This window comes from Perognathus longimembris, chromosome 7 (genome assembly GCF_023159225.1).
Source record: "Perognathus longimembris pacificus isolate PPM17 chromosome 7, ASM2315922v1, whole genome shotgun sequence".
Classification (NCBI taxonomy): domain Eukaryota; kingdom Metazoa; phylum Chordata; class Mammalia; order Rodentia; family Heteromyidae; genus Perognathus; species Perognathus longimembris.
In genome coordinates this window covers 72,665,400-72,686,815 of record NC_063167.1, presented here as the reverse complement: position 1 = coordinate 72,686,815, position 21,416 = coordinate 72,665,400, and the positions used below count along the sequence as shown (strand labels likewise).

The following is a 21,416-nucleotide window of genomic DNA, read 5'->3' as shown; positions in this document are numbered from 1 at the left end:
ATGGCGGCCGGCAGTAACCCGGGGGGGGGGGGGGGGTCCTGCTAGTAGTGAAGTAGACTTAGGCCACCCCTTAGGGAGGTCCCATGGCCTTCTGCCCTTGACTAACAGCTCCGACCACCAATCGTAGCCCTGGCTAGGTACCTTACACCCCTCCTCTTCCTGCCGCCATTGCCCATACTTAAGATCGGGTTCTCGCCAATAAACGCAGAGCAGTCTTGAACTTTTCCCGAGTCCACTGACTGTCTAACCGCAGCAGAAAGGTTGGGTTGGGCTGCGTACAGGCGACTTGCGGCTCATTACCTATTCTGGGTTCACCCTCGGCGGGCTGCGCTTCCTTGCCTCTCCCGCTGGTCGGGAGAGCACCCAGGGTGCAGGGACTCCTGCACCATGACTAAGAAAAATAAACATAAAAAATACTGAAAACAGCCGGGCAGGGGTGGCTCATGCCTGTAATTCTAGTTACTCAGGAGACTGAGAACTGAGGATTGCCATTCAAAGCCAGCCTGGGCAGGAAAGTCTTATCTCCAATCAACTACCAAAAACCTGGAAGTAGCACTGTGGCTCAAAGAGGTAGAGAGCTAGCCTTGAGTAAAAGGCCATGAGTTCAAGCCTCACAACCTACAATAAATGAATAAGTAAAATAATAAGCAAATAAAAAATTTAAAACATGGGTTGGCTTCTCATTATTATCATTTAATAATAATTGAGCAAATAGGCTCAAGTAGGTTATACAGCTCACAAGTGGCATAGTATTGAAACTCAGGCAGTCTGATGTCTAGTCTTATCAATACTATATATATTGGCTGTTCACTGATTAAGTCAGTGCCCTGTGGTTACCCTGGTGTGCTCTCCCTGCCCAGTGCCTGGCCTCTCTCTTCCAGGCACAGATCTAAAACAGCACACATCCAGCAGGCCCCAGCTGGTGCCCTCCTTACCCAGGCCATGAGGCTGACTGCGGCTGCTCGGCCAGCTTTCCCTCTAGTTCGGTTTTTGGAAGCTGAGCCTCCAGTTGGGACACTCTCCGGATGAGACTCTCCAGGTCCTTTTGGGCCTGAAGTCCTGGGGGATAGAAAGCCCCTGTGCCATCCGACAGCCAGCCCTCGTCCTCATCAGTGACGCTGTGTGGTGAGGAGCCTGGGAAGGTGCCCACCGCCCTCAGCTTTCGAGGTCTTTCCAGGCTAGAGGAGTAATCGCTCGTTACTGAGAGGGACCGGACCCTGCTCTTGAGATTCTGGATGACCTTGTGCGCATTCTGCAGCTGGCCTTTCAGATCTCTGATGTCCTTCCGCAAAACAGTGATGTCCTCTGATTTGCCGTAGGCCTGGAACTCATCCGGCTTCCCTAGATTAGTCTCCAAAGGCTTCTTCACAGAAGGTGGGGCCAAGGCGGTGCCTAGGGGGCTCTGCAGAGAACCCAGTCCTCCCATGAGCATGGAGGCCCTGGGGCTGTCTTGCTCTTCACACTCTGCAAGATACAGAGAGTCTTCCTGAAGGAGAGGCTCCCTTATGCCCTCAGGGGGGAGCAGCCCCTCCACCCAACAAGGACTAGAGGCTGAGCTGCAGCAGGACTTCCTTCAGCCCTGACTCTAGAACTCAAGCAGAGCATTCCAATCCTTCCAATGACTGCATGTTAAAAAAACAAAACAAAACCAAAAACAACCTCCCCCTCCAAACTAGAGAGGTAACCTAGCTAGTTTCTAGATGACTCAGACTAGCTCATGGAAGAGCCGGAGTCCAAATCGTCAACTCTGGGGCTGGGGATATGGCCTAGTGGCAAGAGTGCTTGCCTTGTATACATGAGGCCCTGGGTTTGATTCCCCAGCACCACATATACAGAAAATGGCCAGAAGTGACGCTGTGGCTCAAGTGGCAGAGTGCTAGCCTTGAGCAAGAAGAAGCCAGGGACACTGCTCAGGCCCTGAGTCCGAGGCCCAGGACTGGCCAAAAAAATAAAATAAATAAATAAATAAAAATAAATAAAATAAAAAACAAATCGTCAACTCTACTGTGGCCTTCTCACCCATGCTGATGACTCCTAAGACATTAATATGGACCATATGCATTTTATTCTACCCCCACCCCCCAGTACTGGGGCTTGAACTCAAAGCTTCACATTTTCACTTGGCGTTTTCCACTCAAGACTGGTGCTTTACCACCTGAGACACATCTCCACTTCCAAGTTTTTGCTGGTTAATTGGAGATGCAGATTTTTCTGCTTTGGATATTTTGGAACCTTGATCCTCCAGGTCTCAGCCTCCTGTGTAGCTAGAACTACAGGCATCAGCCACCAGCTCCCAGTTTGCTTTATGATCCTTTTATGGGAGGCACAGAGAAATTTGCAAGCAGTTTGGCCTCAGGATCCCAGCTGGTGAAACATGCCTGTGGAGTGGGAGGGAGTTGTTTTTCCTCCTCAGCTTTGACTAGGTAGATGCTTTGTAGTTACAATGCTTGACAAATCCTATGGCAGGGTACCCACAGCGCTAGCTACTCAGAAGGCTGAGACGTAAAGATCCTAGTTCAGAGCTAACCACAGGCAGGAAAGTTTGTAAGACTCTTATATCTAATCAATCAGCAAAAAGCTGGAAGTGGAGTTGTGGTTCAAGTGGTGCCTTGGGCACAAAAACTCAGGGACAGGGCCCAGGCTCTGAGTTCAAGCCCCAGGAATGGCATGAAACAAACAAAAACTTATGGTTTACAAATACCCAAAAACTCTTTTGGTCTCTTCCTTAATAAGTAGGCCTTAATACTTTCTCTATAAGAGCTCACAGTTGGTATGTGTATATGTGATATATGTGTGTATGTATATGTATATATACACACACACACACATTACAGCAGCAGTAATCTGAAAGCAAATCTTAGAAATTCATACTCATACCCACCCTCATTTTGAACCAGACTTGTCCAAGCTTCATGACCTCTGCGGTGGGTTACCTTCAGAGCCACCCCCTGCCCCACTACGCATTTAGTGTGGGCGTGGCTACCACACCAATGTGATGCTGCCTCTGGGGGAGGCAAGCCCCTCCCCCAGCCCTTACCAGGGCTGGTGGTCTCTTCCCGCTCTGCCTCATTTTCGCTACGGCCGCCGCAGTTTCGTAGCCCAGGTCCTGTAGGTCCACCTGGACTTGCTTGCTGTCCTGCTTCACCAGGGATTCACCTGCTGGGAACAAATGGCCGGGGCCTCCACGTGGGCTCCCACGAGTCATCAAGTCACATGCATGGCCTTAGGGGTCCAGTGAAAGGGGGGGCATACTTGTCTGGACTTCCTGCAGCAGGACTTAAGCCCCTCCCCAGCCTCCACCTGTGCTAGAGGATCTCATTTCTAATAACCGAGGCTCAGCTGGATTCCTATACATCATCTCAGGCCCCAGGGGGACTAGCAAGCCCCCACACCCCAGGGGCTCAGGAAGCATTTGGGTGCCTCTGAACTGACTTTCCCCAGACATCTGACCTGCACTGTCTCATAAAGGAAGTTAGTAGTCACATGTGGCTGTTTTGTGTTAAGCTAACTAAAATGAAAGAAAGCGCCACATTTCCAGGTTTCACTGGGCTTGTTTTCTGTGCTCAATAGCTGCGTGTGATGCCGCATGGGGCGGGGCTGTGGGCATGGGACCAACAGTGACAAGGCTTTAAAAACAATCCCTTGTGGTGCCCAGAGAAACAGTGGAGAGACAATTATTCTGAGAGAGGAAAGGGAGCTTACTGAGGGTTCCAGAAAAGAGCTAATCTAGATGTTAGCTCTTTTCCTCTCTATACTCCCCTTGCAACCTTAAAAACTTCTTTCAACCAGATACCAATGTTCACGCCTGTAATCCTAGCTACTCAGGAGTCTGAAATCTGAGGATCACAGTTTAAAACCAGCTTGCCAAGAAAAAGTCCTTGAGCCTTTTGTCTCCCATTAACGCCCCCAAAAGCCAGACATGGAGGTATGGCTCAAGTGGTGGACCACCAACCTTGAATGAAAAAGTTCAGGGACAGCACCCAGGCCCTGAGTTCAAGCCCCGCATTGGCACAAAACCAAAACCAACAAAAATCTTTATTCTTCTCTGTCCTCTGAAACGGAAAGGTATTGTTCTGAGTTTGGGGAAGTAAAGTAAAATTAGCTAAGGAAGACACCACAGCGACGGTGAGCTTGGTGAGCTCACAGTACTTACTGAATAGCACTCTGTACTTCTCCAGCTGGTTTGCCTGGGCAAAGACTGTGGCTTCAGAGATCAGCAGCTTCTCCTGAAGATCTTGGTAACGCTGTCTGCACTGAGCCAGCTGGGAGCGCAGGTGCTTGGTGGAACTGGGCAGGCCAAATTCCAACTGAGGCCCAGGGCCCTGAGCTTGACACAGGTGCGGCTAGGAACAAAGTAATCAGACAGCCTGAGGCCACCCCATGCCTCTTCCTCTTGGAACTCAACTATATTCAATGTCTGTGAAAGCTCTTGTGCCACCTAGCGCTATCTGAGAGCTGGGGATGTTTTATTCATCCTGGCATCTACAGCACACGGCCCAGTGCCAATCAAGTCTGTGGAAGAGCCCTTGGGTTTAATGATGCTGGTTAAAGGAAGGGCAGAAGTGCAACTCACACACAGCCCTCCCCAGGCTCCTGATTCAGCTCCACTAAGAATCCTCTCCAGTCTCCGTTTCACCGACTCCTCAGCAAAGCCTCTTCCCTTTATTGGGGTGGCCCAGTAACCCTTCCTGAGACCCAGGCACAGATTCCTGGGATGAGCTGAGATGAAAACAGCAATGATAACAAAGAGATGTCATTATATGCCACTTGTCTGGGCTGCCTCAAAACCCAAAGCTACTCAGGAGGCTGAGATCTAAGGATCAAGGTTCTAACTTGCCCAGACAGGAAAATATGTGACACTCTGATTTCCAACTAACCAGTAAAAAAAAGCCATTAGTGGAGGTATGGCACAAGTGGTAGTGTGCCAGCCTGGAGTGAAAAAGCTAAGAGATAGTGCCCAGGTTTTGAGTTCAAGCCACAGTACTGTCACACACAAAAACAAAGAAAGAAAGAAAGAAAGAAAGAAAGAAAGAAAGAAAGAAAGAAAGAAAGAAAGAAAGAAAGAAAGAAAGAAAGAAAGAAAGAAGAGAGGTAAAGGAAGGAAGGAAGGAGGGGAGGGCTGGGAATATGGCCTAGTAGTAGAGTGCTCACGTGAAGCCCTGGACTCGATTCCCCAGCACCACATAAACAGAAAAAGCCAGAAGTGGTGCTGTGGCTCAAGTGGTAGAGTGTTAGCCTTGAGCAAAAAGAAGCCAGTGACAGTGCTCAGGCCCTGAGTTCAAGCCCCAGGACTGGCAAAAAAAAATAATAAAAGAAGGAAGGGAGGGAGGGAGGAAGGAAGGGCAAGGAAGGAAGGAAGAGAAGGAGGGAGGGAGAAACAAAGAAAAAGAAGAATAAAGAAGCCCAGGAGCAAATGTTGTGAATGCTGACCACTGCACAGGAGTCTTCTCATCACCAGAGCCCCACTTGGGGTGCAAAAATATCCTTTCCTCCAGACCCCCTGACCCATAAGGCAATGCCATCCAAGATAAAAACTGAACTCTTGGGTGAACAAATGCAGTAGCAGTACTCACTAGATACAATGTTGGAAATGAAATATACAATGTGTAGTTGGGGATGGGAGGGAAAAAATGAGAGAGAGAATGAGGGGAGGGAGTGACATTGTCCCCCCCAAAATGTGCTCTTTACATCACCTATGTGACTGCAACCCCTCTGTACATCACTTTGGTAATAATAAAAAAAAATTTTTTTTAAACCCTAAGCTCTCCACCCTCTCCCAGTGCCTGTCTCCTATGCCCTCACTTACTTGGTTGGCATCCACAGCAAGGCTGGCCCTGAGATCGAGGCTCTGGGGTCTGCTGGGAGGCTTTGTGGCCACAGGCTCCTGCTCTTGGCGTTTGCCTGAGCTCATGCCGTCCATCTCCGTGGCCAGGGGCCCAAAGAGAGCTGCGCTGAGTTCCCTCTTCCCTTCCTTGTTGCTCAGAAGCAGCTGCTCTTTGAGGAGGCTGATGATGTTGTGGGCTTTCTTCAGTTTTCCCTGGAGCTTTCGGAACTCAGCCTGAAGGCTGTTCTCCCTCAGACCCCCTTGAGCAGGCACCATGTGCCCTATCACCTTGCCCTGCTCCTTGTCTTCCTCAATCTCCCATCCGTCAGACATGGCTTCTCCCATCTGCTCTTTCAGCTCTGCGTTCTCAAGGCAAAGGCTCAGCATGGCGTTCCTGTGGGGATGCGCAATCAGCCTGGGGCCCTGACCACAGCCCTAAGGCCCTTTCACTGGCCTCTAAGTCCACCATAGTGTCAGAGCATCCTGCAGACTTATGACCAGTCCCTTCTTTTATGTAAGAGAAAACCAAGAGTGAAAAAGAGAGAGAGCTCTCCCTTGCACCACAGAGTCCCGGATATATTTCACTGGGGTTTGAACTCAGGGCCTTGCACTGTCACTTAGCTTTTTCACTTAAGGCTGGTGCTCTACCACTTGAGCCATATCTCTATTTAATTCTGGCTTTTTTTTTTTTGCTGATTAATTGGAGAGAAGAGTCTCTCAGATTTGTCTGCCTGAGCGGGTTTTACACCTTGATGATCACATCTCAATCTTCTGGGTAGCTAGGATTTCAGGCTCAAGCCACTGTCTGATAATAGGCATGGTTACATTGAATTAAGACCAGATGGTTTGAATAACAAAAGTGATTCCTATTATCTATTAGTGTTAACTTTTCTGTAAAGAATCTGTAGCATTTGCGCATGGTACCTGGGATTCAGAATAAGGGAACATGAGGTAGGGCAAGTGCCGTGTCTGCAGCAAGAAGGCTGGGAGTGTGGGTGCCCCTGCCCTGGGAAAGCACCTTACCTGATGTGGGCCACAGAGGAGAATCCGGCTTCCTCAATTTGAGCCTTAAGCTCCTTGAGTTCCCCCTCAGCTTTTCTCTTCTCCTCTAAGTGCTGGTGGACCTCAGCCCTCAGGTGGAGAATTTCCTCCTGAAAACATGTGTGACTACCCTCTCCTGATGGGGAAGGAGGGACAAGAGATAGGTCCTGGGGCTCCACAGCTGCTAGACTTTTCTCCAAAGCCACCTTGATGAGCTGAAAGAAAAATCATGATTTTAAAAAGTTAGGCAATGAAAGAGGTTACAAGAGGGACATGAGATCACTTCGGGCACTTTGGATGGGGACAAGACAAAATTGAAAAGAACTCCTTTCCATCCAGGCACTTGTGGCTCATGCCTACACTCTTAGCTACTCTGGAGGTTGAGATCTATAAGCCAGTCGGGACAGATACCTTCGAGACTCTTCATTTAACCAGCAAAGCGTTGGAAGTAGAAGTATGGCTCAAGTGATAGAATAGCGGTCTTGAAAGGGCCAAGCAAGAGCAATAGGCCCTGAGTTCAAGTCCTAGTACTGGCAAAAAAAATGGCAGCAACAATTTCCCGATTCATTTATTCTTCTTGAGGATGCTCTTGAAGTTATTCCTCAAATGTTTCAATTCAAGCAGATCTTACAGATTTTCCTCAAGTGGAAATTGGTGAATGTTAGACTTTGTCATCCATTTTCAGCTCTCCTTCAAGTTGTCTTCCACACTTCTTAAAGTGAAAAAATAAAAATTGGAGTCTGATAACCTGCTTAGTGTGTGACTGTCTTTGTACAAGGATTTCCTGCCTGTCCATCCAACTTTGATCTTAGTACATAGCTAAGTTGTCTTAGCTTGTTTTCCTCTCAGCAGCAGAAGTTGGGAGTTAACATCCTCAATTCCAGGTCAGATCCAATTTCCAACTTCCCACTCCTCTCCTACACCTATTTCCCGGTCATGCTGTTTCCTTTTCTCTCGAGAAATATTGTGACTTGTAATTGTCACTTATAAATTCATTCCTGCTAGACAGAATCACTTCCCATTATCAAAGCCATCACAATATTTACTTCATAAATCATGCAGTGGCTGCCTAGCTAGGGGTGATTTATAGAATTAACTCTATATTCATATCAGTTAGGGCAACAATATATTTAACAAAACAGGACCTGGAGCAATGCATGTGGATCGATGATGGACAAAGCCACTGACTCAAGTATGGAGGCTCTGGGTGCTGGTGGCTCACACCTGTAATCCTGGCTACTCAGGAGGCTGAGATCTGAGGATCAAGGTTTGAAGCCAGTCTGGGAAAGAAAGCCCATGAGACTCTTCTCTCTAACTAACCACCAAAAAGTTGGAAGTAGAGCTGTGGCTTGAGTGGTAGGGATGGCTTTCAGGCCCTGAGTTCAAGCACCAATACTGGCATCAAATAAAAAATAAAGAAAGAAAGAAAGAAAAAATGGAGAGGGGCCAAAGGAAGGAAGGAAGGAAGGAAGGAAGGGAAGGAGAGAGGGAAGGAGAAGAAAGGAGTGCAGGACCCAAGCTGGAGGTTGGTGGCAGGTTAGTTCACAGCACATGCACACATAGTATTTAGAAGCAGTGCAATTGTGCAGCTGTATAGCTGTTCAGGAGGTGTCCCAGGGATGCTACTCAGCCCATAGGTGTCCAACCACAGCGGGGGTGTATGAGCCTGACATGTGACTGGCTCTGACAATGGCTGTCTCTAAGACTCTACTACCAACCTTAGTCAGGCCCCACAGGTGCCACCAAGCCTTTGTGACAAATCAAAGGATTGGGTTCAGAACAAAACATTTGAAAGCTTATGATCATATCCCTATAAATAAACTCTATTTGACTAAAGTAACTAAAACCCTCAACCTATTTGTTTGGGCACAGGGTTCATTTGTCAACTTTCAGTATTCCTTCTGCTTCAAAAGAATGTCTTATGCTGGGTGCTGATGGCTCACGCGTGTCATCCTAGCTACTAAGGAGGCAAAATCTGAGAATCCAAGTTTGAAGTCACCCTAGACCTTCCTACTTAAAAAGAAAGAAAAAAATAATTGCCTATAAAAGATCTAGTTTTTGCCTGAGCCAATTTGGGTTTTATAGTTCCATCTCAAAGGGGCTTGCTTTGGCTAATGTTAAAATTTGTATAAAATGCATGAAAATGGACTCAAGATCTAGCCTTCTCATTAGTTTCCAGTTCCAAAAATGTAATGTTTCTGTAAATACTTCTGTTCTTCCTTTCAAGTAAAACCCAGTTCCCGTATGTGTGGTGGTAGACTATTCCCAATAGGTCTCTTTTCAATTATGTCTCTCTTACAGCTTGCTTTTTTCACATTACCTTCTCCACTTGTGTGCTTGTATCCACACTTTTCAACCTTTGGGATCCTGGGATATTTGCCTTTATTAAAGAGGTTTCATAGAGTTGTTTTGTTTTCACTCCTCTCACAAAGTGAGTAGTTTTCAAACCGCATTCAGGACATTTTTTTTCAAATGCTCACAGCACCACTAATCCTCAAATGCCAATGGAGCATCAGTGGCTCACACCTGTAATCCTAGCTACTTAGGAGGCTGAGATCCAAGGACTGAGTTTCAGAACCAGCCCTTGGCAGAAAAGTCTATAAGATCCTTTTCTCCAATTAACCAGCAAAAAGCTAGCAGTGGAGGTATGGCTCAAGTGGTAGAATGCCAGTCTTAAGCAAAAAAGCCAAGCAAGAGCACAAGTCCCTAAGTTCAAAGCCCCAGGGATAGCACACACACATGTGCATGTGTGCACGCGCACACACACACACATTCAACATACACACAAAGCAAAATAAAAAAACACAATGAGCTATCACTTCTTACATGTTATAATGATTTTTTTGGAACATAAAATAAACAAAAACTAGGTAGAAGGTGTTACAGAAGATGCCAAAAGGCAAAGTCATACAGTGTTGGTAAGGATGGAAGTTAGTATGGTTATTGTGAAAATAGTATGGAGACTCCTCAAAATCTAAAAGCAGAATTTTCATGTGATCCAGCATTCCCTCTTGTAGGTATATTTCCAACTGAAATCAGTGTGTCACCGGTGTGCCCTCTCTCCCATGTCCCCATCGCAGCATTAGGCACATAGGCAGTCAGTGGCTAAGCAAAGAACACGTGGTGCATATACAGAGAAGAACACTACTCAGCCTTCAAAAGGAGTAGGGGGTGATCCTGATACTTGGACGAATCTGGAGAACATTAGGCTAAATGTAACAAGCCAGGCACAGAAAAATAAATGCTTCCTAATCTCACTTATGTGATTTATACAGAAATTTGTTCTCAGACGTAGAAAATAAAATGTAGGTCCCAGAATCTGGTGGGGGGAGGAAGGATATCAAGGAGTTGATGGTGAAGGAAGCTTCATAGAAGGAATATGTTTCATATGTGTGCCAGTACTGGGGCTTGAACTCAGGGCCTAGTACTCTTGCTTAGCTTTTTTGCTCAAGGCTAATACTCTACCTCTTGAGCCTCATCTCAACTTCTGGCTTTTTGCTGGCTAACTGGAGATAAGAGTCTCACTGATTTTGTACCTAGGCTACCTTGGATTCTCAGATCTCAACCTCCTAAGTAGCTAGGATTACAAATATGAGCACCCAGCCCCCAGATAGGAATAGGTTGAGATCAATTACATCACAACGTAACTACTGTCAATAAAATCTCAAAATATCGGTGCTGGGGATATAGCCTAGTGGCAAGAGTGCCTGCCTCGGATACACGAGGCCCTAGGTTCGATTCCCCAGCACCACATATACAGAAAACGGCCAGAAGTGGCGCTGTGGCTCAAGTGGCAGAGTGCTAGCCTTGAGCGGGAAGAAGCCAGGGACAGTGCTCAGGCCCTGAGTCCAAGGCCCAGGACTGGCCAAAAAAAAAAAAAAAAAAAAAAAATCTCAAAATATCTCACTAGAAAAATGATAAGAAAGTGAGATGGTGAGGTATTAATTGGCTTGACTTGACTATTCTCTCTCTATCTACTATCTATCTATCTATCTATCTACACACATCACTGTTGTCTCTACTCTGTGTATAATTATGACTGGACAATAAAATGTCACTATTTTAAAGATCATTTTCTCAAGTTCATAACATGTAGTTTACTGACCTTTGTATTTGATTCATGATTAACTTTTCTCCATTACAAAATTTTAAATGAACAGCAATGGTCAGTTGTGCTAGTTTCTTTCATGGGAATTTCCTAGAAACTTATTACAGCTCTTACTTCAATTTGCTATTGGGAATCTGTGGATGATAGCTAGGGAAAGTCACCATTCAGGCTAAACCAACTGTTTTCTAAGGGGACTGATTCAAAAAACCCAGGAGAAATGAGGACTTTGGCTTAAAGGTGTTCCTTTCCCAGGTACAAAACTGGATGCATTTGTTAGGGGTTGTATGTGTATTGCATGTGTGTACACATCTTTGAGAAAGGAAGGGAACATGGTGTCAAAAATAAAGTTGACCTTCCAAGAGAACAATAAAAAGGATCTCAAAGCCTAATCATAAGGAACCATTTCCTTGGAAACAAGCAAACAAATATTTGAAAATCTGGACACAAAACGGTTATAGCAAAGCAAGCTTTATTTCATTGGTAGCAGGAGAATCACAACCTCAAACTCCAGGAGAGGTAAAGTGACTTACAGTGACTTCACAACCAGGTCCTTCCTGCACAAAGCTGGAGACTAATTTTCAAGGAAAGATGTTAGAAAGAAAGCCATGCTTACCCAAGCGATTCTTCATCCAATAGGCATATACTTTGTCTACCATGAGCAAAGCCCTAGCCCAAAGCTTATCCTATAGTTGTCTCTTCAGCCAAGAAATATGGCAAACACTTATTCCAAAGTGGGAATGACCTCAAAAGAGGGTCTGGTTGTATTTTAGGCTACAGAAAAGGAATCTGAGAAAGAAATTACTTTAAAAACCAGTCAATTGTCAGGCAGTGACTCATGCCTGTAATCCTAGCTACTCAGGAGGCTGAGATATAGGGATTATGGTTCAAAGCCAGCCTCTATAGGAAAGTCTGTGAAACTCTTATCTTCAATTAACCAGCAAAATCTGGAAGTGGAGCTGTGGCTCAGGTGGTAGAGTCTTAGCTTTGAGCAAAAGAGCTCAAGGACAGTGCCCAGACTCTTAGTTCAAGTGCCAGTACCAGCACACACAAAAACTAGTTAAAAATAGAACTATCTATAGGATTTACACTACCAGGAATAGTTTGGACGATGTCAGTCAGAATGTACTTGTCTTCATATCTGTGTCTCCTATTCGCTTATTCTGAAGTTACTCTTGTCCCACAATATAGCCATCAGCAAGCAGCTGCCAGTCTGGCTGGTTAAAGTACACATGTGTTCATCTGGTAGACTCCACCCTCTTACCCAGGATCCTCTGTGATATCAGGGCAGGCGCAGGCATCCAGGAACCTAATTAAGGTCACAAGCATCAGTGAGGAGGACTCAGAAGCAGAAGGAGAAGCAGAGCTGATGCCAAAACTCAAGGGAGAAGATTAGCGAGGGCCAGAGCCACAGAAAAGTAAAGAAAGTCTTAAGGAATAAGGTGCCAATGATCATATCTGTAATCCTAGCTACTCAGGAAGCTGAGATCTCAGGATTGAGGTTTGAAGCCAGCCTAGGAAGAAAAGTCCATGAGACTCTTATCTCTAATAGACCAGCAAAAAAGTGAGAAGTAGAGGTATGATGCAAGTGGTAAAGTGCTAGTCTTGAGCCAAAAAGCTAAGCAACAGTATGAGGCCATGAGTTCAAGCCCCAGTACCAGCACACATTATTAAAAATCAAAAACAATTTGAGGACTGCAGGCATGCCAGACAATGCTTGTCCTCAAGAACCTAAGACTGTCCCAAATCTTACAAGATTTGGGGATCCCTAGGGATCTTACTAGGTTAATGGACATCTTCCCTTCTTCTTATGCAGGAGACATATGAGTAGACTCTAGGGTATCATTTTCCCTACCATATTTCTAACAGGATAAAAACATATCCATGAAGGCTTCCGTGAATAAGCAAAACTGAGCAGAACATCTCTCCCACTAACCCACTTTCTCTGTAAAAACTCAAGTGGGGCACAGGTGGTTCATGCTTGTAATTAAAGCTACTCAAGAAGCTGAGATCTGAGGCTCTTGAGGTTCAAAGCCTGTCTAGTGGGGAATTTTGTGAGACTCTTATCTCCAATGAACCACCAAAGAGTCAGAAGGGGAACTGTGCCTCAAGTAGTAGAGCATAAACCTTGAGTGAAAAAGCGATGGGATAAAGTGTCCAGGGCCAGAGTTGAAGCCCCAGTACCAGCAAAAATGAAAACAAACAAAATCCACAAAACTTAAGAGTCACCGACATGGGCCCTCTAGGAGACATGTCTGTTTGTGAAATGTCACTGGGCCCAGGAGACACATGGAATGTCAATGGATGCGGTGGGATCGCTGTTGGTGTTGTAATCTCTGAAGCCCAGGACAGCCATTCCTGGGTTTGAGAAGGTGTGTGTTACTGCTTCCTCCATGGTGAGCGTGCTGAGCATGAAGCGTTTTGATCTTGGATACCAAAATTCTGATGCTCGAGGTAGCAGTTTTTTGTCGAAGTGCCACCTGCTGGCCACTGACTTCATCGTGGCCTGGGGTGTTTGCAAAGTGCTCTTCTGGTTAATGAGAGTTAACCAAGTGCCGATGCCTTGCAGTTTCTCAGATGGTGTCCACAGCAGGTCCCAGGCCCTGCCACCCCTCCCCCCAACCCCCCCACCCTGCTATCTTTTGGTGTCTCCCTGTCTTCTGTGATATGTTTCAGTTATTTAAAGCCCCAACAGGGGAAGAACCCATTGTCTTAGAAATAAACATTCTTCTGAAGCTACAGCTACAGTCACTGCAGTGGCTTAGAACACGAGAGTAGAGTGGCTGGGCATGGTGGCTCACCTCTGTAATCCCAGCTATTCAGGAGGCTGAACTCTGAGGACCCTGGTTCAAAGCCAACCCAAGCAGGAAAGTCTGTGAAACTCTTTTCTCCAATTAAACAGCAAGAAAAGCCAGAAATGTGTGGCTCAAGTGGTAAAGTGCCAACCTTGAGCTGTAAAGCTAAGGGAAAGTGCCAGGCCCCGAGTTCAATTGCCAGTACCAACACCCAAATAAATAAAACAAAGGGGGGATGAAGTGGACAGAGAAACAAGGTGTGTACATGCTTGTAGAGCTTAGAGGGGAAGGGAGGCGACTGGGAAGTGGTTTCTAGAAAAGATGTCTTCTCGCTCCAGATGCACAAGGGCCACAGGTAACCATCAGACCCCAGCGGGGCTGTGTGCCTTCCACCCTAGCAGCTCGGGGAGCTGACTCGGACTTACTTGCTGGTGGCCGTGGTGGGCAGCTTCCTCCTCGATACTGTCCGTGAATTCAGTGCTTGCATCTTCTGTGTCATCTCCTGCAGCGGCACCTAGGAGTGAGTGCAGAAGAGAAAGGTGACTCCCTTCTTGGATGGCTTGCACCCGCAGCAGGGAAAGTTACATTCTGCCATCCTCCTCTTGTTTCTCTCTCCTCGCATGCGTGGCCCCTGAGCTAGCAGGAAAGGCAGAAGCAAGCCTTCTTTCTCCCTACACCACAGGTACTCCTAACACTCAAAATGAGCCTGTTCTGAAGGCACGCATCCACACAAGCCACATCCAGCTCTAACAAGCCATCCAAGGGGTTGCTCCTCTCCTTTCCCTCCCTCCTTCCCCCTTTCCCCCCTTCCCTCCTTTCCTTCCTGACGTGTGTCAGTAACTGGACCTTGAACTCTGCCTCATGCTCTTGCTTGGCTCTTTTGCTTAAAACAGGCACTCTACCATTTGAGCCACACCTCTATTTTGGGCTTTTCACTGGTTAAGAGTCTCTTTAACGTATCTGCTTGGGCTGGCTTCAAACCTCTATCCTCAGATCTCAGTCTTCTGACCGGTTATAGATGTGAACCACTAGTGCCTGGCTTTCACTTATTTCAACATAGCCAAAATTATCCCCTCATCCTGGTCAACTTTCTATGTATATGTGTGTGTTTGTGCCAAAACTGGGGCTTGAACTCACACTGTCCCTTAGCTTTTTCACTCACAGTTGGTGCACTACCATTTAAGCCATAGTTCTGCAGCTAGCATTTTAGTGGTTAATTGGAGATAAGAGTTGAACAGCCTTTCCTGCTCAGGCTGGCTTGGAACCATGGTCCTCAGATCTCAGCCTCCTGAGTAGCAAGGATTCAGTTGTGAGATACTGGTAGTGGCACAACGTCTTCTTCTTAACTAACCTTTCTTGAGTCTCTGTTTCTAGGGGCTGGGCCTCTCTGTGGCCCTCTCTGCAGAGGGGGGTGGTATGTCTGAGGAGCTCTTCTCTGGGAGGCCTGTGTCTTACAGAAGTTAAGGTCTGGTGAGGATCTGAGGCACAGAATGGTTTGATTGGTCCTCATTCCTTTCTAATATCCTCTCCTCTCCAACTCTTCAACTCTGCTCAGTGCCAACATCCTTCACCTGCAGGATTTCTTGAACTGCTTAGCACAAATGGGGGGGTGATCTCATTCCCCCAAGAAGGACATAGTCACCCCAGAGCCTTGACCTCAACAACCTGCTCTAAGGAACAAGTAGATGGGCTGGGACTGTGGCTTAGTGGTAGAGTGCTTGCCCACCATACATGAAGCCCTGGGTTCAATTCCTCAGTACCATATACACAGAAAAGCCAGAAGTGACGCTGTGGCTCAAGTGATAGAGTGCTACCCTTGAGCAAAAAGGAGCTCAAGGACAGTGCCCAGGCCCTGAGTTCATCAAGCTCCAGGACTGAAAAAACAAAACAAACCAAAACAAAAACAAGTAGATGCCTTTAGCATCTGGGCAAAGGCGTAGGGTAGGGATGGCTAAGAAACTTTCTGTGTGTACCAGTAATGGGGCTTGAACTCAGGGCCTGGACTTAGCTTTTTTGCTCAAGGCTGGTGCTCTACCACTTCAGCCACAGTTCCACGTCTGGCTTTCTTGGTCATTAGAGATAATGTTTCATACTTTCCCGCTTACACTGGTTTTCCATCTTAATCCTCAGATTTTAGCCTCTTGAGCAGCTAGGATTACAGGTGTGAGCCACCAGTGCCTTGTCATAGAATTCTCTCTCTGATGACGGCAGTGTTGTGGCTGCACTGCCCAGGCCCTAGTCATATGTGGCTATATTATGCCTTTGAAATATGGCTAGTATGACTGAGGAAATAAATTTGCTTATTTTTACCTCATTTAAGTTAGTGTATATTTAAATAGTCACATGTGAAGAGGAGCTACTATGTTAGACAGCACAAAATATTCCCTTTTTAAATTGGTTAGGATAAAAACCTGGCCATAAGATTCTAGATCAAGAACTGTAACCCACATTCCTGATACATTTTTCCCCTCAACACATCTAAGGACTATGTACATGTTGAAGCTTATAGAACCTGCCCAAATAAGACAGTCTCAAGCTCCAGTTCCAATCCTGTCCTCAGCAATAATAGTTCAGATCCTCAGTGGACTCCTGGATAATCTAGGCCTTCAGGAGATTTGGGAAGCAAAGAGAATGGCCACACAGCTATTCTGACATGAGCTGTATCATTTAGCCACAAGCCAAGCATGTAGACTCCTAGTAGCCCTTCCGCTTCTGCTTGTCACAGCTCAGTCTATGATCTCCCAACACCGAAGAACTTGCCGCTGCTCTGGCATATGAATCTCCACATGGATAGGAAGCATTCGGTGCCACAGTGCCCGGTTAGCTCTTCCAGGCAAGGCTGGTGTGGAATGGGGACAGTTCAGGCCTGCATCCCATCACCTGCCATCTTCAAGTTCGTGCCAGAGGGTTTGCAGAGGAAGTAGGGAGCACACTGCCCTAGCAGCTGAAGTTCTCATCTCTTCTCTTGAAGGCCAATGCAGGACCCCATTCAAGTCCTCCCACAAGAGGGTTTGTGTACTCCTTAAGCTCTGGCTGCTTTGCAAACTCTGAAGCCAGCATGCCAACTCCCCTGACAACATCTCTTTTGCTTGCTTAGGAAGGTCTTTCCCTGTACAATAGCAAAGATCCTAACCTTTGTTTTTTGGTTTTTTTCTGCAAAGAAAATGAACCTAAGAAAATACTTCTCAGATCATGAGGGGAGTACACGGAGCTAGAGAGTAAGCCTGTGGGCTGACAGAGCTCAACACTGAAGTAAGGTCCTCATTTCTAGACCATTCTCCATGGTCTGTGTAGCTCATGCTTAAGTCTGCATTCCAAGATGATTCCTGTGCTAGGGTCCAGGCTGGACTAAGTTACATGAGGATTAGGAAAGGAGACATCCCTTGTCTTGGAAGATTTTATACTTTATGCCCCCCACTTACCGTGTGTGTGTGTGTGTGTGTGTGCGCACGCGCGCGTGTGCTGGCACTTGAACTTAGGATCTGGGTGCCATCCCTGAGTTTTTTGTTTAAGACTAGCACTCTACCACTTGAGCCACACTCCACTTCTGTCTTTTTGCTGGTTAATAGAAGAGTCTCATGGACTTTTCTGCCTGGGCTGGCTTTGAACTGTGATCCTCATATCTCAGCCTCCTGTGTAGCCAGGCTTATAGGAATGATCCGCTGGTGCCCAGTGACCTCCACTTACCTTTCTTTGTGTCCTTTCTGAGCCACATTGCTTTCCTATGCAACAATGCATCTTTTACTCACTGGGCCAGACTGCCTTGTCTCGAACTTCATTAGGAATAGAAACAATGGAGGGATGCTCACCTAACTCCAGCTCTGCTATGTAGGGATTTTTCTGTTTTTTGCTCTACTTTTTTTTTTGTGTGCCAGTACTGGGGCTTTAACTTAGGGCTTGGGTGCTTCTCTGTAGCTTTTTTTCCCTCAAGGCTGGTACTCTTCCAATTAAGCCATACCCTCATTTCCAGCTTTTAGCGGCAAAATTAAAGATAAGTGGTGCATCGTACTGACTTTTCTGCCTGGGCTGGCTTCAAGCTGGGATCATAGCCAAGTAGCTAGGATTAGAGGCATGAGCTACCAGCACCCAGCACTTCCTTATGAATACTGAAGATGACATAATGATTAAGGACCTAGGCTCTGGAGTCATATTATCCATTTGATTTCTGCTTTAGTCACTAGCTATGTGACTCCAGGCATGTCATGGCCTTCCTGCAACTCAGTGTCCTCATTTACTAGAATTTGTAATGTTATTAGGGCGTGATCCACTCGAGGCGTTTTGAAGGTCAAGGGCTTTGCTGATTCTAAACAGTGCTCGGTGCAGCGTTCTCCTGGAGTCTTCAGCTTGAGCAGTAGTATCACTGGCTTCCTGTTACTGCTGTGGATAAGCTAAAGCTGAACACTTGAAGGCTGACACAGCTGAAAGCCATTGACACCAAGTGTAGTCAGCAAGGGGTGGATGGAGACCTGATGTTAACTATTAGACGATCTACCTATAACCCTGGGGCTCACTCTCGAACCCCTATTTACCTCAGCAAGATGCTGGAAATGCATTTTATTCTCCCTGATTCTCAGGACAATTGAAAAAGCATAGGACTGTCAGTGAAATAAGCATTCATCATCATTCAGTTATAACTTTGCCTTAAAACTCCACACCCATGCTTTATGGAAAAAATCCATGAAGTATCATTTTTAAAATACTTAGTAGTGAGTCAAAACTGGGTATGGTGGGAGATGTTTTCTACACTCATTATTACTTATCCATCATGCCACCTTGATGAAAACAACAGCAAAGAATATTTTCCATTATTTAGAACGTGTTACGTGTGTGTGTGTGTTCCAGCGCGCTGGAACTAGGGCTTAAACTCAGGTCCTCAGTGCTGTCCCATAGCATTTTCCACTCCAGGCTGACATTCTACCGCTTAAGCTACATCTCCAGTTCTGGCTTTTAGCTGGTTAATTGGAGATAAGAATCTCATAGACTTTTCTAAATGAGCTGAGTTAAAACCGTGATTCTCAGATCTCAGCCTCCTGAGTAACTAGGATTACAGGCTGAGATACTAGCACCTGACTTCAATCCAAGTTTTGAGTTCCCTCTTTCAGAAAAGAGTAGTGATTTAATAAAAGAATCACCTATCTTTAAACTGAGCAGGACATGTATAAACTCAGACTGTCCTGGGAGATACAAAATATGTTACTAGTGTGATTGTTCTGTAATGGCAAAGACTTCTAGCTTAGGGTCTCTTCCTGAAAGAACAGAAGTAGAGGGCTTTGTTGGAATGCTTAAAGGGGTGAGCACACACCATAGCAAGTGCATGCTCAACTCATTTCTACCACTCTCCTTCGGCAAGAACAAGAAAGGATTTTAATGAAAAAGTGGCCTGTGTCAATTTTTCTCTGGAAAGTACAATGCTGTTTCTTTGCCTCTTTGCGAGGAATACAATTCAGGCTTCTTCTTCCTTCCTTTAGTTAAGTAAATGCTCATTCCACAGATCCTGACTCTGACTTGAAATTTTAGTACAATGATCAATACATTGCTTTTCCTATAAAGGAAAAGAAAAGGTATCAGCTGTCTCTATTTCTTTTCAATCTTTTAAGAATGAAAACAAATAGCTTCTGGTTGGCCTTTGATACTTTTATTGGATCAGTAACAATTTTTTTGTGTCTCAACTAAAGTAGCTGAAATTCTAAGTTACATATAAAAAAGCATACTCTCCAATTCAGTACAAATATTAACAGTTTTCACAGCATAGTTCTACAAAGAAATAAACTTCTGGGGGAATGATACAGCTTAATTTGGTATAAAGTCCTGAAAATCATTTAATACCACCTTTCTGTTCATTTTCTGTTACTTCTTCATCTGAAGTTGTCCCAATAGTCCACAAAATTTTAAGTGATAAAAGCAAGTAAACCCATTTTTATTATCAAACTAATCATACTTCATGGACATGGATAGAAATTCATGACTTATAAAACATACTTGTATATATACATGTTCTCTAAAGTTCATCAATTAAAAAGTCCCTACTGTAGGGCAATTATCTCGGTAAGGTTTTTTGTTTTGTTTTGTTTTAGCAGTACTGTGCTAAGCACTTGGTGGCTCACACCTATAATCCCAGCTACTCAGGAAGCTGAGATCTGAGGATCCCCATTCAAAGCTAGCCCAAGCAGACAAATCTGAGATTCTTATTCCCAATTAACAAGCAAAAAAAAACAAAAAAATTGGAAGGGAGGCTCAGGTGGCTTGAGCCAAGCAAGAACACAAGGCCCTAAATTCAAGCTCTAGTTCTAGCACAAAAGCAAAACAAAAACCACAAAAACAGCACTGCACATCCATGCTCTATGCTAAGAGCAAAGCCACAGGGATTTGCTACGCTAGCAGGAGTTCTGGGAAATAAGAAAGCTATGTTGGTTTGTGAACCTAGCAGTCTGACGCCTAATGTTCCAGTAAACCAGACATTTTCTGATATTGCTGAACTTAATATATATATATATATATATATATATATATATATATATATATATATATATATATATATTTTTTTTGGCCAGTCCTGGGGCTTGGACTCAGGGCCTGAGTACTGTCCCTGGCTTCTTCTTGCTCAAGGCTAGCACTCTGCCACTTGAGCCATAGTGCCACTTCTGGCCATTTTCTGTATATGTGGTGCTGGGGAATCGAACCTAGGGCCTCATGTATACGAGGCAAGCACTCTTGCCACTAGGCCATATCCCCAGCCCCTGAACTTTATATTTTATCCTTCCAACTTTAGCAAGAGGAAGACAGTATACTAATACAGGTTTTATTTCTGGAATTTATCTCAAATAACAACAATGACAACAAAGGAAAAATCATACAAAATAATGCAAACATTATACTTATTTAAAGTTGGACAAAATTAAGTCCTTTTAGTTCTATGGTTTTGTCTTTCTCTTCCAATTTCCCCTCTTTGTTAGAACCCAAGAATAATGCTGACTTTTTGTTCAGAAAATTCATCCTGGCTCATGAGCTTACATAGGAAAAAAAAGTTGAGAACTTACCTTCTGTCAACACTCAGACTACAGAAAAACCATGACTTAATACAGCTATCTCTACAAGTGGTAAGGGACTCCAAAAAACATTAAGACTCAGAAATATTACCCTATAGAAATAACTCCAGTGTATTAACTATTGATGCATTTAAAAAATTTTTGTGCCATCATATATAAACTGTTTCCAGCTTTAAAAAAAAACAAACCACAAATGGTTCTATACTGCAAAAGAGCTTTCTGTGTTTTAACTTAAGAGACATAAGAAAATACTATTCTCACTTATTCTACCTCCCATACAATCTCCTCTAGGCATAGTGGGAAACAGACTTTAAGTGTGTAACTAATAATTTCTTCCTAACTGCATGGAGAGTTTGTCACATTTCCCTGTGAACCCACCAAATATGACTCAGGATCCAGTGGCAGTGACAACTTGTGTTTTTCCACAATTCCTTCCCCCCCCCCCCAATTTTATAGGCAAAGATTCCGTGACTTCACACAAAATTCCATGAAACCAGAAACCAATGACTTTATCCAAACAATGGGAAGTAGAGTTTTCTAACACTAGCTCCAGAAAAACAAGAGGACTGAAGTTGTTCTAATACTTCTACAGCTCAAAGGAAATT

At 45.0% G+C, this 21,416-nt stretch overlaps 1 protein-coding gene across 1 annotated transcript in view; it reads right to left on the bottom strand.

Moving 5' to 3' along the window:
* Positions 1-21,416, bottom strand: part of LOC125355488 (phosphodiesterase 4D interacting protein) — a 120,062-nt gene that overhangs the window by 23,906 nt on the left and 74,740 nt on the right. Inside the window, 7 exon segments of the mRNA XM_048351888.1 lie at positions 936-1,464; positions 3,038-3,083; positions 3,086-3,156; positions 4,154-4,343; positions 5,807-6,218; positions 6,848-7,080; positions 14,191-14,279. Coding sequence (XP_048207845.1) covers positions 936-1,464; positions 3,038-3,083; positions 3,086-3,156; positions 4,154-4,343; positions 5,807-6,218; positions 6,848-7,080; positions 14,191-14,279 — 1,570 coding nt within the window.